This window comes from Pseudochaenichthys georgianus, chromosome 17 (genome assembly GCF_902827115.2).
Source record: "Pseudochaenichthys georgianus chromosome 17, fPseGeo1.2, whole genome shotgun sequence".
Lineage (NCBI taxonomy): Eukaryota > Metazoa > Chordata > Actinopteri > Perciformes > Channichthyidae > Pseudochaenichthys > Pseudochaenichthys georgianus.
In genome coordinates this window covers 21025861-21036549 of record NC_047519.1, presented here as the reverse complement: position 1 = coordinate 21036549, position 10689 = coordinate 21025861, and the positions used below count along the sequence as shown (strand labels likewise).

The 10689-nt window shown below is 45.4% G+C and overlaps 1 protein-coding gene across 1 annotated transcript; it reads left to right on the top strand.

Moving 5' to 3' along the window:
- Positions 1–1876: 1876 nt before the first annotated feature.
- Positions 1877–7043, top strand: LOC117462004 (RNA-binding protein MEX3B). The gene is made up of 4 exons (XM_034104027.2): positions 1877–2364; positions 2886–3434; positions 4885–5177; positions 5304–7043. The coding sequence occupies exons 2-4, from the start codon at positions 2951–2953 to the stop codon at positions 6507–6509; spliced, it is 1983 nt and encodes a 660-aa protein (XP_033959918.1). The 5' UTR covers positions 1877–2364; positions 2886–2950; the 3' UTR covers positions 6510–7043.
- Positions 7044–10689: the final 3646 nt, after the last annotated feature.

Genomic DNA, 10689 nt, shown 5'->3' with positions numbered 1-10689 from the left:
CTGGTGTTGATTGTCTTTTATTGGTCATTATCCTCCTTAGATATAGGAGGTTATGGTAGTTGGACAGGTTTTTAAGATAGTATTCTTATTCCTCTTCAAATAAAGGGTTCACATTGTTCATGTCCATCATAAAACAATACTAACATACATATATGTATATGGATGTTATAAGTGGGATGAAACCTTGTTTCCAAATCCACAGTCTGTGTTGTGCCAAAGCTAATGAGTTGGTCAAAACAGTGTCCCTAAAAACAATAAGGGGCAAAACAATTGATTCAGGAGGGGATTTCTACCCAGCCATTATGGACAATTTCATTTATCAATTCAATTCAATAGCTTTATTAGCATGACCATATTGACATACAGTATTGCCAAAGCTCTGTATAGTTGCAACATATACACACAAATAAACAGTTATAAACAAACTGCTAAGAACATTTTTTTTTTACAAGGAATACAGATTCAAATAATAATAATATGATATAAGATATATAAGATGTGAGACCTGGTGTATCTTCTCATTCCGTTTCCCTCAAACTGTGGCAGGCAGAGACAAACTGTCCTGCAACAATGCAGCTCTTTATATTCCCCGAGAAGTATTTTTAAATATTTGAGGAAGCTTATGATTGAGTTTTGGGAAGAATTGTTTCCGTATAGGTACAAAAGTTGGGCATTGTGTGAGGAAGTGCTGCTCTGTCTCCACTGCAGTTCCTCCACATTGTTGGCATGATCGCTCCTCTTTTGGCAGCCATGTTTTCTTGTACCTGCCTGTTTCTATGCCTGCCAGGCTGTGAGCACTCAGTCTACTTTGTCAACATCTTCCTGTGTTTAACATCAGTCACTGTGGTCAGGTAGGCTGCCACAGTGTACTGTCTTTTTAGGGCCAGATAGCATTGCATTTTACTTTGTGTTTGGGATTTAGTGTTCCAATAAGTGAGGTAGTTTTTTGTGTGTTTTGTTATAATTTGGTTGACTCTAATAGTTGTGGGCTCAGACTGGTCCTGAGGCAGAACACCGTTTGAGCCCGTTTGTGAACAGAGTGTCAGGACCAGCTGAGAGAGGGGACTCTTTTCCTTGTGCATCTCTTGATGCTGCAGGGCTTTGTGGTGGTAGGAGTGGGGGTCAGTTTCTTTTAGATGTAGCCAATATTTAATTGATCGTTTCTGGATTTGTATTAATAATGGAAATGTGCCTAATTCCGCTCTGCAGGTGTTGTTAGTTGTTCTCCTGTGTTTTCAAAACTCATTGTGAGAATTTTCTATTGGATGATTTTCCCATTTGTCAAATGTTTGGTTTGTTTGTGGGCCCCACACTTCGCTGTCAGTTTCCATGTGAGCTTTGTTTTAAGATTTACTTGGAAAAAAACATTCCTTTGTCTTCAGTCCGATGTTCCCATCTTTTGTATGATTTATTAGATTTCTCCTGACTTAATATTTGAATGTATTACTATTGGTTCTTTGTGTTACATGTTATGTAGTTATGCCTCTATTTCTTAAATTATGTATACCTGAATTGAGAAATTCTAACCCATCCCCCTTTGGCTGGAAGCAATGTGGGTCAACTCCTGTTGTTTTTATGTGCTATAGAAATACACTAACTAAACTGTTGTATATTTATTTCAATTCATAGTAAAAAAAAGGGTGTGCGTTGAAAATGTAACTACTAGAAAGAACATATAAATGCAGACACGCACACACTGCATGAGCATCTTGAAAGGCTGTTGTTGGAAAACCCAAAACACCTCATTGGTTAGATGATGAACACACCCAACCACGGCTACATTAGAAAAAAAACAGCAATGCGTTCACAGTGGGTGATGCAAAAACGTGTAATAAAATTGGTAAATCAAATATCTCCCTGCAGACTGTCTCAGACACTGACAGCAGCGGTGGCTTGCTGTTGATGCTGCATGTGGCCTTTGAACCCATTGTTGTGTCTCGGGTGACGTCAGTGCCGTGTGCGGGAGACGGAGCGGCGTGCGCCTGGCGAGACAAAGGCGGCGGACCGGGGTCAGGCAGCAGCAGAGAGCCGAGAACCACTGTTTTTATTCTCACCAAAAAGACAACAACTATCCTTGGATTTCAGCTGCGTTCCCCTGCTGAAAAGCAGAATGAAGACACAGTGACACTCCCAGGAATACGCTCTGACTCCAGAAAGAGAACAAAAACAACAACAGTGCCCTCTTTTCGATTTTAAACGTTTTTCTCCTACGCCCCCCATTTAGCGTGCTAGCTAAGCTAACCCTGTTAGCTCCCTAGCGCTGCACAGAGCTGGTCTCCTCCTCCTCCTGGCTGCTTCTCATCTTTTCCCTCAAAACCTGGACGACAAGCGAAGACAGGATCTCATCGACCAAGGCAAGATAAAGTAAGTTCGTGTGTTTTTCGCACTTGTCTAATTTTTGTAATCAATCTTTGAGAATGGGCACAAGTTGGACTGTCAGAGCAGAGCTAGCAGCTAGCCGAGCTGCTCCCAAACAAAGGGGTCGACAACGTGACTGAGTGCCGACTGTGTGGAGCTAGCCAGTTAGCCTGGCTCTTGGGGCTAACAACAGATAATATTAATCTTTTATCTTTCATTTTGTATTCAATCAGTACATTTAAGAGTGTGTGTCGTTGGTGCCACACATGTTGTTTGTGCAAGGGAATACTTTGTTCACTTGTGTTCAGGCGGACATGCTTTATCCCGACAAAACAACCTGGATGGTTTCAGTTGTCAGACAAGAAGCAACAACAGACAAAGCAAGGCGCCCAAATCAACACTGCTCCTGCATGCTACTCTTTATATGATCGGCAGCTCCACGGTGCTCCACTCCTGTCTGGATTTGGTGTGTTTAATGATAAACAGACACTTGACTTGTGTTGCTTTTTATTATTTTTTTTCTACAGAAGAGAGTGAGTTCACTCCCAACAAACAGGCATCGGTGATCTGATGTGAGATCCACGGAGACAATATGCCTAGCCCTTTATTCCACCCCGAGATTATGGACCACGACGTGGTGATCAGCAGCCAGCACAACGGGGTCGGTCTTCCCCGGGAGACAGACCAGGAGTCCCGGGACGAGGACCACCAAGAGGCATTCCGCTTCGCCCTGGACCAGCTGTCACTCATGGCCATGGAGAAGGTGGACTGTGTGGGCGGCGGACTGGTCGACCCTCTGGATGGGACCCAGGGTCCGGGCTCTGACGGCTGTAACGGTGTGGGTTACGTGGATCTCCAGATGATGGAGCATCCCAACGGGTCCCGGGATTCGCCGTCGTCCTGCTCTCCATCCCCGGAGTACTACGGCACGGGCGGGTACCACATGGCCGGCTCCCACTCAATGCTCCACGGGGAACAAAGCTCCGTCCTCTGCAGCAGGAAAAGAAGTGTCAACATGACTGAATGTGTGCCTGTCCCCAGCTCCGAGCATGTGGCCGAAATAGTGGGAAGACAAGGTAAGAGCATGAGTGGTTTTGGTGTTTTTTTTTGAGGGGTTATTTGGGGTTTGTTTGTGTACAGCTCGGCCAGGCCAGCCTGGTGGCTCTTTGTTTGGGTGGCAGTCTGGAGAGAGGAGGGTCTCTGAACTTTTACTGCCTCAGCTTGATGCTCTGGTCGGTCCGCACTCACTATGTTGGTCTTTAATGTCAACATAATGCGGCTACTCCCTTAAAGAAGCCATACATCATGTATTGATATTCAATTTCTAACAGTAATAAGACAATGCCTTGACATAGAGTGAGTGAGGGAGATGAGTAGGAGGGAGGGGGAGGGGTGGAGAGGGTCAGACAAAGCGGCAGATTGTCGGGAGTCTGGACATGTCTAGCAGCATGCACCAAACAAAGGAAATATGCCGAAATGTGCAGATTTTATACATCACATGTTAAATGGGCATGTTTAAACACTGGGCTCACCTTTTAACTCATGTAGGTGTTTATAGTAAATTATTAGTGTCTCTGCTGCTGATCTTAAGCTGAAACGCGGCAGCAGCAGGCTCACAAACACGGGACTGGGCGGTGTTACGCCCTGCACCCAGCTCTGTCTGCCGAGGCTGCTGTTCGCTCCTGAGCCGTTTCCCTTTACACATATCATTTTTATTTTTTATTTTTTATCAATATATATCATTAATTTTAAATTGGCAATTGTTGTAGGTTTGGTTCGCCCGTTGCAGACGCGGCAGCGTTGAGGCATTGTTCTCTTTGTTTGAAAAAGCCATGCTTTCTGCTTCCCACAATGACATCACACTCCGGGCATACTATTGGTCGCCGAGAATGAAGCGTCCATATTTAAAGAAACAGAGCATGAGTTGACACCAGCAGTGCACCAGCTATTGACTTGGTGTTTGGGCAGACAGGCTCTTCATTCATATATTGCTTATGTATAATGCGTTTGCTACCACGTATACGTTTTTATGCATTTGAAAATGGCGCATTCATTAAAACCCTTAAACCGGAGTGCTATGATTAATGAATGTAATTGAGGAATAAGTACACACATGCTGATGCAACTGAGCATACTCCCCTTATTCAAATATGTATTTGAGACGTTTTCAATGTTGTTTGTGTGTAACAAAGCTGATGCTTAATTATGCACACTTACCATAGTTTTAACATATGCAATAGACCTGCAAAAAAAACCTACCTTTTTATTAGAGATAATGATCGGTTTTGTAGAAAGGTTTGTGAGGGACATGGATTTGACTATATGAGAGATTTGGAGGCTGCCGTTTGTGGTTCAATTGTACTCAAATGACTTTCATGAGGCCTGGTAAATACTCAAACACCACAAACTATCCCTATATAGTCAAATCACCACCATATTTCAACCTTCACTTTAGTCACACATAATTTATAAATACGTGTTTGAATGTGTTTAATAATGGTGTTAATGTACTTCTGCATCTTTCAGGTTGCAAGATTAAGGCCTTGCGTGCCAAGACAAATACCTACATAAAGACTCCAGTCAGGGGCGAGGAGCCAGTATTCATCGTGACGGGACGAAGGGAGGATGTGGAAATGGCTAAACGTGAAATTGTCTCTGCGGCTGAGCATTTCTCTATGATCCGGGCATCCCGCTGCAAAGCCGGAGGGCCCGGGGCAGGAGGAGGAGGAGGAACCAGCACTGGCACTGGAACTGGCACGGGCACTGGCACCAGCTCTCTTCCTGGACCTCCACACTTACCTGGACAGACCACCATACAGGTAGAGAACCCCCCATGGCTTAGCTCTTATTGTGTTTATGTGTGACTCTAGATGTATGATAACTAATGTGTGTTAAAATAAACTACAAATCACCTACATAGTAACATTGAAATATTTCCCTTCCAGGTGAGGGTGCCCTACAGAGTAGTTGGTTTAGTTGTTGGACCAAAGGGAGCGACTATCAAGCGCATCCAGCAGCAGACTCACACCTATATCGTGACCCCCAGTCGAGAGAAAGACCCCGTGTTCGAGGTCACCGGCATGCCGGAGAACGTGGACCGGGCGAGAGAGGAGATCGAGACCCACATCACCCTGAGAACTGGAACCTTTGTAGACCTGCAGGGGGACAACGACTTCCACTCCAACGGCACTGATGTCAGTCTTGAAGGCCTGGGCGCCCTGAGCGCGGGGCTGGCCTCTACTCTGTGGTCCAGGGCTTCTGGCCACCACTCTGCAGCCCCTCCACCTCCAGGCTCCCCACCTCCTCCTATTCCCATGTCCATGCACCAGTCCTCCGGCCGGAAGGTGTCCTCCTCGGCAGCCTATCACACGCACAACGGCGGGATGAACTCAGAGAACTTCAGCAACACTCGCAAGGCCAATGAGTCAGGCAGCCCCACCAGCCCCTTTAGCACAGGCTCCAGCAGTGCGGGAGGAGGATTCACTTTCGGGGGAGACTCCACCCCAGGGTTGCCCTCCTCCGATGAACTGGGCTTCGAGTTCAGCGCCGCCAACATCTGGGCTCCTTTCGTTAACGGTGGAGCAGGCAATAAGACGCCCGGCTCCGCCCAGCAGCAGCCTCTACGTCGCAACAGCAGCGGCCTCAGCGGTGGCGCCATCACCCCACGATTGTCTCCAACTCTCCCTCAGGACACGGGCGTGGGCCCCATGGATCACCCCCTAGCCCGCCGTGCACAGAGCGACCCCCTCAGCACTCTCTCCTGGCTGCAGTCTGGCAACGCAGGCAGCGGCTCCTTCTCCGGAGCGTCCAGCTCCAGCTCCGCCGGCTCGTCCACCGGTTATTCCTCCTGCTCGGCCTCCTCCCTGCCCGGCGGCTCCCCCACTGACTCCGAGGGAGGCAGCGGCGGGGGTCTCAGCTCTGGCATGCTGTGTCGTCTGAAAGGCCCCGGGGTCGCAGGTCTGGTCGGCGTCGGCCCCGGGATCAACAGGGACTGCTTTGTGTGTTTTGAGAGCGAGGTGACAGCAGCCCTGGTGCCGTGTGGCCACAACCTGTTCTGCATGGAGTGCGCCGGGCAGATCTGCCAGTCAGCCGAGCCGGAGTGCCCCGTCTGCCACACCCCCACCACACAGTGCATCCGCATCTTCTCCTAATGCTCCGGCAGAGTGGCGGGGCGGAGGGTGAAATACGAGGGAGGCGGGAAAAAGACTGGAGTGGGGCACCAGCTGTGGCAGACGGAAGGATTCACACTAATAACTTTCACACACACATGATGGACCATAATAAACGCATAATAGAGATGATGATACTATACGGATGTTGATTTATTGCTGATAACTGTCAAAAATAATAATAATAACAATAATAATAATAATAATAACTGAAGTTGATTGAAACTGGTCTGCAGACAGTTGTTGCCTCAGACGGTCTCAGTGATGAACTTATGGAAGGAAACTAGTGTCTTATCTCTCTTCAGGCCTTCATTTTGACCCGGCGCTGCCGGTCTGTCTCGACATTTCTTCATTCTGGCTTCTTCAGATCTCTGCCTGCTTTTCTCTCACAGCCTTTCCTTTTGACACTTTTGTACTTAACAGATATTTTTCGATGAAGCTGTCAATAAGGCCTGCACTTTTCTACTCCTTATTTTAATGTTTCTTGACAGGAGGCAAACCGTTCCAAACCGACGACCCCCCCCCCCCCCCCGCCCTTTCACCTTCTCCTCTTGCTCTCACTCATGCTGTTGCCTGTAGCTGTTGCCTGTAACATTGAGAGGCGGGGTTGCTATTTTTTGTAAGTTTGGAACTTTTTTAAAGATCCGCGATGTGATCAGGCCCCTATCGGCACACCCTAGGGCCATTTTAGGAAGACCTCCTGTTTCTCGTTGCCACTCAAATTTAGCCATCTTTAATGCCAAATGAATGCTATTAAATAGAACTCTTAATTTCTGATCAAATTTAATAACCTGTTGGATGAATTTGCATTTCAAATGTGGCTGCTGATTTGATTCACATGTATAGAGTGGTGCAGTGACGAGTCCTAAAGTGAGTTAGCATTTTACCACTACCGGTTCCCTCGTCTCAGTCAATGGGATTCTGGAGAATAGCTTGGAATTGAGCTTACTTCCGGGTGAAGTCATCCCTGCACCACTCGATTACCCATTCATAAGTGAGAAACGTACCATTTGTGATACAGTAGGAATGTGTCTGAGGTCAGTTTTTTTGTACGTTTGGGCTGCCTGACAATCCCTTTACATCTCTCTATTGTGTATGTGTGAATATCGCTCACTCATGCTGTTCTCACATCTGCATCATCATGTGTCGCCATGTGAAGGTCTGGTGTCTGTCCTGCTGCCCCTCCTTCACTCCCACAGTCTTAAAGGAAGGATTCACTCTGATCCATCCATCCCATCATGTCTGTTACACTCAGATCAGTCGCTTAGCCTTTTCTATTCTATTCTATTTTTTGACTCTTGACTGTCAAGTGTGTGGCTCGCAGACATATTTTGGACTCTAGGATGAGATAGGGCTTCTCTGATGTCACACGTAAATGTTTTGTGCTGTAAGGATATGGAGAAGGCTGCTCCTCCCACACTAAATAATAACAAGTGGCTCAATTGAACCTTTTTTCATGCACTGTAACTCCCAGTCCCTCTTAGTAGGAAAGAAAAACAGCTCTTACTGTTTTAGTTTTGGTCTTCCACCCCACTCTCACAGCAAAGCTGTATGGCACTCTCAGATGACGCACTGTCATTCCCATATAGCGCTGTACTTCTGGCCAAATGTGGTGCACTAAGTGGTTAGTCGTTTAAGGTTGGTCCCGTGTTTTCATAGCATTACTGATAAGGCAGTTGCGTCCTGTTTTGTGTTAGTGGTTTTTAAAGAATTCAGTCTGAGTTTGCAGTAACTGCCTCCTATAGTGTTAATACTGTATGTATGATTTTGGACGATGTAGTTGGTACGCGGTTGCCGTTATTGGCCCTTTTTGAACATACACGGAATCAGCTCATAGAATGAGACAAGCCATGCCGACAGAATTAAATCGACACACCTAATTCTCAAGGGCTTCCTCTGACCGCACAGACACATGATCACGCTTTCAGGCTCACATGCAGAAGGTAGAACTTATCCTTTATGGCAGCTAGTAGCTAGGTCATCCAGGGCTTCCAGACACTTTGTGTTCAAATCCCAGCAGCTGCAGAATGTTTTTGCTGTTGTATTTTAAACTATATTTTCTAACTGTCCCTACACAGCCATCCCATTCAGATCCGGTCAGTAGGGCATTGCAGCCACAGTGTGTCGTCCTCTCTGGACGTAGTCACAGATCAGGACGGGTCGTAGGGTTTTAATGTCAGGAAAAAGGGTAACTCTACTGAGTACAAAAAAAATGTAGAAAATGGGCAGTTTCTGCTGTGCTTTGGTGCTCCAGCCAGTATGTTAACTTATTTGCTGCCTGACTGTTCGTTTGCTACTTAGGTGACGAGGGCAGCAGCTGCACAGAGGAATCTAATAAGCCGCTGTCCTGGTTGAGCGCAGCAGTGCACTCACTCATGTGTCCATACGTGTACGTGAAATCTGCCCAGGAGCTGCACCAGGAGTCTTTGTGAAGACTCTCCCATGGTGCTTTGGGGCAACTCCCTATTGATACGCAGCTTTGAACAAACCCAGTTGGCAGCGGGAGGCCTCTTAGTGTTCAGACTTCTGCGGCGCTGCACTGTAAACCTGACTACCCTGTTCTCGCTCCTGTGAGAACGCTTCCCTGTCAGGCTCTGATGTCAAATGTCACATTTTGTTTCTTAATCGTGTGCACTCAGAACAGATGCCGGGCCCTGAACGCATCTGAAAGAACTGATCAGCTGTGTGAGTCTGATGAGGCCGATCTTAGAGCCCTTCTTTAAACTGTCCACGTTGGCGTGTTAAAGGAAATAAACGTGTTGTATTTACCAGATGGTTCTGATGCACATCCTGGTGTTGCAATGGGGGTGTTTCTGGCCAATGAGAAATTGTTAGGGTTTAGTGTACAGTAGTTTTAATTGTTAAAAAGGTACAAAGTTTTTCAGATTGACTGCTGATTTTTTTTTTGCCAAACTTATCCCCTCCCCCATTTCCTTCCTAAAGGTTTGAAAACAGGGTTTCCTGAGGTATGCTAGCCAGTGACCTCTGACCTTTTTTTGTGATGAGAGGGGGGGATGCAAAGAGAGCCAGGCCAGTAAGGGGTGACAGACACCCCTCAAGCCGCCGCTCTCCTATTTTTTGCTTTAATTCTCTTTTGTATGCAGAACCAAAATGTAAAACGTTGGCAAACTAGGTTTCAGGCCTGACCTGTGTGTATATTCCCTGAATACAATCATTGGGCTCTTGTTTTCAAAAGCAAAATGAATTAATTGAAGATAAATGTAGTTTCTAAAGAACATGTATCATTATTTGTAAGTTAACCATCTGCATGTCTTCAAGCCACCTGGCATTAGCTAATCATTTTTAAGATAAAAAAAAAACTTTTTACACATTTTTATTTTTTACAATTTATTTGCTTACCTAAAGATCCCAGACAATAATGTGACCCTTTTTATTACTTCAAATTTATTTTTATTTTCCATTTTTTTATTTTCCTTATTTCCTGTGTACTACATAATAGGCAATTTATAACAAAATGAGAAAATTATTGAAGAAATTTTAAAATTGAAATATATTTTATTTGAAAGTTTATGGACCTTTTAACCGTGAGCCGGAAAAATTGTATAATCGTATAATTTGAGCTGACTTGACGGTTATGAGAAATGTATCAAGAGTTTTATTTTTTATGCTTCTTTAATAAAGTCTTGTTTTGGTTTCATTTTTTTTACTGTAAAATAAGAACTTGTGTCTGGTGTCTTTTTTTTTTTTTTCAAGTGGAAATGTGCATCACACTGGAGCGTCTTGGCCACAAGGGGGCAGTAAAAACACACCCCCATAAATAATGGTCTGAGAGAAATCTGCAGTTCAGGCTGTCTGTAAATCTGAGTCTCGACCTTCAGATCAAGATATAATATCAGGGTGAGCCTGAATCTTACACTAACATCGGGTGGAAATCTTCCAACAATAAATTCAACAGCAATATGGTGGGATTTGGACCATTTTTGGACAATATGAAGGAAATAGACAATTATTTCTGTCATGTTTTAGCCCAATTATTTAATCAACCACCCAGATTACCCACTCAAACCTTCCCTCAGCAGATACTCCATTCACCGGGGATGGGTTTAAATCCCAGCCAGTAAACTCATTAACATACTGTGTACAAAACATAAGTGAAATCTGTTTTGTACACTAATGACACCATGTTACGAAAAACTGTCCC